Source organism: Babylonia areolata, chromosome 28 (genome assembly GCF_041734735.1).
Source record: "Babylonia areolata isolate BAREFJ2019XMU chromosome 28, ASM4173473v1, whole genome shotgun sequence".
Classification (NCBI taxonomy): Eukaryota; Metazoa; Mollusca; class Gastropoda; order Neogastropoda; family Buccinidae; genus Babylonia; species Babylonia areolata.
The window spans coordinates 7,391,595-7,399,094 of record NC_134903.1 but is presented as its reverse complement, the minus strand read 5'-3'; the positions used below and the strand labels follow the sequence as shown (position 1 = coordinate 7,399,094).

General features: G+C 48.2%; 1 protein-coding gene across 1 annotated transcript; it reads right to left on the bottom strand.

Annotated features, from left to right (window-relative positions):
• Positions 1-2,489: 2,489 nt before the first annotated feature.
• On the bottom strand, positions 2,490-5,128 carry LOC143301772 (prestin-like). Its single transcript, XM_076616162.1, has 2 exons — positions 3,456-5,128; positions 2,490-3,408 (listed from the first exon to the last, which is right to left on the bottom strand). Exons 1-2 carry the CDS (start codon positions 5,126-5,128, stop codon positions 2,490-2,492), a joined length of 2,592 nt encoding a protein of 863 aa, XP_076472277.1.
• Positions 5,129-7,500: the final 2,372 nt, after the last annotated feature.

Sequence of the window (7,500 nt, the reverse complement as noted above, 5' to 3'; positions counted from 1 at the left end):
TCGAAAGAAGAACGCTTTTTCGTATGTCGCAGTAATAATTGTCACAAGCAACCAGAGATCAAAAAATGGACTCACCTGTGGTTGCTTTTGCCAAACCCACCAGATACATTCTTTAATACATGTCAACGCCTTTATTATACGTTTGTTTGGAACAATAAACCAGATGAAATATGCCGTAACACTGCTCATAAAAGTGTATTTTAAAAAATGGTGGCATTTGTCTTCCTGATGTTAAATTGTTTGCATTATCTTTAAAGCTTTCCTGGTTTCGTAAAGCTGACTAATCAAATCACAAGTGGAAGCACCTTCTGTTATGTAACTCCCCAAATGGCCAGTTATTGATAAATATGGTCCAGGGTTTATCTTAAATTTTGCCATATATAACCAGTTCTGGACAGATGTCATTGAAAGTTATAAGATTTTCTTTTATACATGTGAACCCAAAGACTCAGTGGAAGTGCACGCTGAGCTACTGTGTTATAATAATCGTGATAACTGGTAAAAAGTATATTATATCCAGACTGCTCAGTAATCATGATGTGTATTGTCTTGCACAGTTTTTTTTATGATGATGGCAAAGTTCTTACACATGTACGCTTCAAAGAAAAATATGATTTTCACATTGATTTCCTGGATATAAATCAGCAATAATTAGTTAAAAAGTATAATATTACTGCAGAGAGCAACAGACACACTAATAGGCCTACTTTTGCTCTGCTTCAAACACTTGTTTTCTGTTTCAAAGGCTCAAGACCATATAATGATGTGCTGATTGAAAATAATATGAAACCAAAATGTTGTAATAAACGGGACTTAAAGCTTTTGGTGCATCATAACTGGAAATCTTGTTTCATGCAGGCATACAAGATAGTTGATGTAAAACTGAAAATAATATACATATGTTTATGTACAAAAACTATTTTAAAAGAGATTGGTGTTAATGATAATAACAACTGTAGTTTTGTAGATCATGCTTTTTGGAAGTGTAATTATGTGCAAATGTTTTGGAACGCTTTATCAGATTTGATAAAAGAGAGATGTGTTAACGCGGGAAATTTAAAGTTAACAGAATCACTTGTGTTATTTGGATATGATGTGACAATAACAACTGATGCTGGTTTGTGTTTTATAATATTGTTTGCAAAGTATTACTTACATCTACGTAAAATTGAAGACAGCTTTCCACAAATATCAGCTGGGTTTTTTGTTGTTGTTTTTTTGTTTGTTTGTTGTTGTTGTTTTTTAACGAATTAAAAACTCGATATAGAAGTAAAGAATATAATGCATTTATTAACTTTAACTATGCCATTTTCTCTGCCAGATGGCTGCCTTACAAATTATTGATCACAAATGATTAGTAACCTGTTCATGATTAACAAAAATTAACCACCTTTTTTTCTTTTTCTTTTTTTAATTGATATTTGTAAGAAATGAGTGTGAATGTTCACTTACTGTGAACATACTCTAAGATACTTGACAGTTTGTATTCCATAACAGTCCGTGTAAGATGTTAAGAAATGAATGATAACACTCCATGGTAATATAACCAACCTATGTATAATCCAGCTGCTTGGCTGTTTCTGTCTGTCAATCCGTTTATATATGTTTGTTTTTTTTCTGTTTGTTCTTTCTTTATAAATATCGATTGAGAAGTTGTTGTTGTTGTTGATGTTGTTGTTGTTGTAAAATGCCAACCTATCAAAATGGAATTTTTAAGAAATGTTAGAAAAAAACAACCAAAAAAAAAAACAAAACAAAAAAAACAAACAAACAAAAACAAACAAAACAAAAAAAACACCCAAAAAACAAGAACACCTGTTTCAAAACGAAACCAGTAAAAATTCTGAGGTATCTCCCAGAGAAAAAAAAAAAGAAGTGTCAGTGAAGAACACTTTGTCACTTTTCTTGCAACTGTTGTCACGTGCACTTTGTCACGTGCTGCAGTTATTGTCACGGGCACCTTCAGGGCAGAAATGTCACTGAAGAATGCTCTGTCACGATTGTTTTCACAATTGTTGCAACGTACTTTTTGTCTTCTTCTGTGTTCGTGAGCTGCAACTCCCACGTCCACTCTTATGTACAGACTGGGCTTTTACGTGTATGACCGTTTTTACCCCGCCATGTAGGCAGCCATACTCCACTTTCGGGGGGCGGGGGTGGGGTGGGGAGGGGTTATGCTGGGTATATTCTTGTTTCCATAACCCACCAAACGCTGACATGGATTACAGGATCTTTAACGTGCGTATTTGATCTTCTGCTTGTGTATACACACGAAGGGGGTTCAGGCACTAGCAGGTCTGCAACATATGTTGACCTGGGAGATCGTAAAAATCACCACCCTTTACCCACCAGGCGCCGTCGCCGTGATTCGAACCCGGAAACCCTCAGATTGAAAGTCCACGCTTTAACCACTCAGCTATTGCGCCCGTCGTGCTGTTTGTCAAAGATCAGAAGTGTCAGTGAAGATCAACGCTCTGTCACCTGTTCAGTCACGAGTAATTGAGCGCGGAGGAGTTGGTAAGGAACACTTTGTCACAGTGCTTGTCCAGAAACCCCGTGGCCCTCAGCTTACTCACACAGCGCTCGTGGAGCTGAGTCAGAAAGACCTTGACCCCTACAGCCTCGTAGTCGGCCACCAGGATGTCCAGAGCCCCCACCGCCATGAGATCGATGTACGACACGCAGCTGAAATCGATAATAAGGGCCGTGATTGGCAGCTGCGGCGCTTGCTGGTGGTGATGGTGCTCTTGAGGTATCATATGACTGTTCTCGTTTGTTGTATGGTTGTTGCTGTTCTTGGTGTTATTGATGATGATGTCGCTGACAGGTGGTAACAAGTGTCCGTTCTCCCTGGTTTCGTTTTCGTGGATGACGCCATTTTCGTGGGTGTGTTGCTGCTGGTGGTGGTCAGGAGTGGAATGATCATGTGCTGGTGTTTGCTCAGTGGGGAGAACCGTGCTGTGGTCTGAAGCATTGACGGCGTTGAGGAGCTTCGAAGCATCATCAGGCGCTGGAGGTTTCTCGGTGTCGTCGTTCTGGTGTATCTTGATGACGATGTGACCGTTCTGGGTCTTGGCCGTCTTGCCGGGGGCCTCAACGTGAAGCACGTTGCCCTTCCTCTTCAGCTTGGATGGGTTGATGCCGCTCAGCTTCACGATCTCGTCAGTGATGAGCTCGGCGTTGACGAAGTAGAAGTCGCTGTTGATGCCCACGACCTTGACCTTGGGCAGCTCCTGGGCGTCGTGGTACTTGTCCACCGACCTCCAGAGGTGGGTTTTGTCCACCGTCACCTGCCCCAGCACGCGCACGGGGGAGATCCTGGAGCGGACGAGGACCCCGGACATGCAGACCGCCATGCCGACCAGCAGGCCCAGGTCGGTGTCCAGGACAACGGTGGCCAGGCACGTGCTGACCCAGACCACGGCGTCGGCACGTGACTTCCGCCACAGGCGGGCACGGTCAGCAGCTTGAGCAGCATGGCGCGGATGTTGACCATCACGATGGCAGCCAGCACGCAGCGTGGCAGGTAGTAGAAGTACGGCCCCAGGAACATGACCACGAACAGCACCAGCCCCGCCGAGAAGACCGAGGCGATCTGGGTCTTGCCCCCGGCCGAGTCCTGGATCACTGAGCAGGTGATGGACGCCCCCGGGATGAAGCCGGAGAAGAAGGAGCAGACGACGCTGGCGACGCCCAGTGAAAACATCTCCAGGTTGCAGTCGATGCGGTAGTTGTGCTTGAGGGCCATGATCTTGCCCAGCGCCACCGTCTGCGTGAAGGACACGAAGATGATGATCAGACCCTCGGACAGGTAGTTCAACCCCACCTTCACGTCAGGCACCTTAGGTCTCGGGATCCCCACGGAGATCTCCTCCACGATGGAGACTCGGTTGGTCTCGTTCAGTTTCAGGTTGGCATTGACCACGGTGGCCACGATGACCACGATGAGCTCCACGGGGACTGGAACCTTCAGCTTGTCGGCGTACTTCTCGTTCACGAAGCGTTTCACGGTGTAGATGGTTATGGCGCAGGACGCGAAGATGATGGTGGTGGTGATATTGGTGTGCTTGAGGTTCGAGGCGATGTCGGCGACCTGCGTGAAGATCTTGAAGACCCCGTTGTGCGGGGCCAGCTCCAGCCCCAGAGCGTTGCCTAGCTGCCCTACGAAGACGTGGAAGGTGACACCCACCGTGAAGCTAATGACCAGGGAGTCGGACATGAAGGAGGCTAGTCTGCCCAGACCCAGCTTGCCCAGGACGGCCAGGATGACGCCCGACAGCAAGGTCACCGAACAGGCCAGCTCCATCTTCTTGGAGGCGATCACCTTCTCCAGCTGACTCACGCCAGGCGGCGCTGACGTCGCGGTGACGCCCGCTGCAGAATCGTTGTCGGCGCTCCCTAGGGAAGGGGGCACCGCTGACAGGACGTCGTACACCGCTTCAGATCCTGCCTCTACCTTGGGATCCGTCACGAGAACGTTCTGGACCTCAGAGGAGATGAGGGACTCGCTCAGCATGGAGGCAGCTGTGGCGTTTCCTTGGCCGAAGATGGTGTGATGATGATCGGTTAGAGGGGTGGGGGTTCCGTTGGGCAGGAGGAGGTCGCGTGGAAGGGTGTGCCGCAGCTGAGCCTCGTAGGTGTCCAGGAGGTTTCCCATCATGATGGCCAGCACGGCCACACAGTTCCAGGACAGGTGGTGCGCCGTGCCCAGGAAGACGTAGACGAGGGAGGAGAAGAGCGCCATGTACAGGCCCACGATGGGCGGGAGGCTGGCCACCAGGGCGAAGGCCATACCCTGGGGGATCATCATCACGCCCACCGTCACCCCGGCCAGCACGTCGCTCAGCAGGTCCCGTGACACCCGGTAGTGCCTCAGGGTCTTGACGAAGGGCAGGTGACTCTTCACCGCACGCCTCCAGGACAGCTGGGACCAGGCCTTGTTGGCGCCCCGCACCATCCTCTGCCTCAGCGAGGTCTCCGGGGCCTGCTTCCTGTGCACCTCCTCGAACCCTACCAGGGTGGATGGACAGCGCCGAGGAAGACCCGTCAGACGGAGGCTGCCCGTGCTGGACAAAGCGTAGTCTGGGAAGGGACCCCAGGAGTTGATGAACACGTCGGTGTCTGCCATGGCTGTTGTTGTCGTCGTCGTCGTTGTTGTTGTTGCTGCTGTTGTTATTGATGATGTTGATGTTCTCGTTCTTCTTGTTCTTCTTCTTGTCGTTGATGATGATGATGTTGTTGCTGGGGATGTGGGAGAGGTGGAGGTGAGGAGGAAAAGTCGGGGACGGGGTGGGGGGTGGTTGGGTTGGGGGGGTGGTTGAGCTGGGGTGGTGGGGGGTTGAGTTGGGGGGGTGGGGGGGTTGTTGAGTTGGGGGTTGGGGGTGGTGGTTGAGTTGGGGGGTTGGGGGGGTTGAGTTGGGGGGTTGGGGGGGTTGAGTTGGGGGGTTGGAGGGTGGTTGAGTAGGGGGTGTGGGGGGGGGGGGGGGCTTGTTGGTGGTGGAGGATCTGTGTCAAGACCTCTGATTCCCTGAGAAGAAGTCCACGCTGGTGTTCAACAGGACAGCGCAGTCAGTCACCTCTGAAAAAAATACAGAAAAAAACCCCGAACAAATTAATAATCATCATCATGCTACTACTACTACTACTACTACTTCTACAACTACTTCTACTGCCGACGACGATGATGATGATGATGAGAAGAAGAATGGGGAGATGGAGAAGAAGCAGAGGAAGAAGAAGAAAGATGATATTGATGATGACGACGATGATGGTTTAGCCGGTAACAAAAAACAGCTCCGATATCACCACTGTAAAAAAGAAAAATAATAAAAATTTAATAAAAAAAAAAAAAAAGTGACACAGTCTCAATTGTCCACAAACATATAAAGATTCCCTCTCTTAAAGCCCCAAGACATTTAATCTTAATTTAACTCTCTCCATACAAACGGCGAAAGAGACGACGTTAACAGCGTTTCACCCCAGTTACCATCATCAAAATATTGCAAGCGGAAGGCTCTTATACTGAAGAGGTGAATGTTGACAAAGAATACCACAATTCTGACGACGGAAGCTAAAGGTTGGGTCATTCAGACACCCACTGGACATCCGAGGGGTCTGTGTAGAGGAGAAGAGAGGACTGGCCGCACTGAGTCAGTTAACCAAGATCAAAACATAACATCAATACACAATCTACGTCCTGTGTAAACTGCACACACACACACACACACACACACACACACACACACACACACACACACACACACACACACACACACACACACACACACACACACATAACAAAACACACCAAATCCCATTGAACCACAACATGATCTCACATCACTACAAGTCAGAATAAATATCCGAAGACATACCGCACACTACGATTGTCACTCGCGAAAGACTATTACACAGATCACCACCCACAGTCGAGCAGAGCGGCAACAGGGTGGGGGGCGGGGGGGGGGGGGGGCTGGGGTGATGGGGGGGGGGGGGGATCGGGGGAGAGCAATCCTGTTCAATGCGTGAAACGTGTCCGGGACTCTCAGTTCATAATTCAAGCGTCAAAAATCACGGGTGTGTGTGTGTTGAACAAAATCCCTTCTCCTCAGTACAATCAGGTAGACCTGAATTGAAAGACATACTAGTTTTATCACCCCTCAAGCAAGTCACGTTGTTCAACGCTGTCTTGGTGTTGTGAAGGTTTCGGTGAGTCGAGGGGTGGGGTGGTGGTGGAGTCCTGGATATCAGTGAAGCCAGGTATCTGAGCCAGAATCTGAGCGCGCTCGCTCAACCACCGATATTTTCTCCCCCTCCACTAGACCTTGAGTGGTGGTCTGGAGGCTAGTCGGATGAGACGATAAACCGAGATCCCGTGTGCAGCATGCACATGGCGCACGTAAAAGAACCCACGGCAACTAAAGGGTTGTTCTTGGCAAAATTCTGTAGAAAAATCCACTTCGATAGGAAAAACAAATAAAACTGCACGCAGGAAAATTTTTTTTTTTAAATGGGTGGCGCTGTAGTGTAGCGACGCGCTCTCCCTGGGGAGAGCAGCCCGAATTTCACACAGAGAAATCTGTTGTGATAAAATGAAATACAAATACAAATAGTCTACAGTGTCCGTGAGGGTCTGGGTTCGATTCCCGCTGTCGCCCTATCTCCGAAATAGGCTGGAAAAATCCAACTAAGCGTCCATCTATTCGGATGAGACGACAAACCGAGGTTCTGTGTGTAGCACGCACTTTGCACACTGAAAGAAAAACAACAACACAACAGCAACAAAAGGGTTGTTCTCTGACGAAAAAAAAAGAAAAGGAAAAGTAGAAGAAACCGACTCTGACAGGCACACAAATAGAGTATATGCATGCACTCAAATCCTACCTAAGCGCGCTGGGTTACGCTGCTGGTCAGGTATCAGCCTTGCAGATGTGGTGGTGTAGCCTACTATAATTATGGATTTGTCCGAACGCAGTGACGCCTCCTTGAGAAACTGAAACT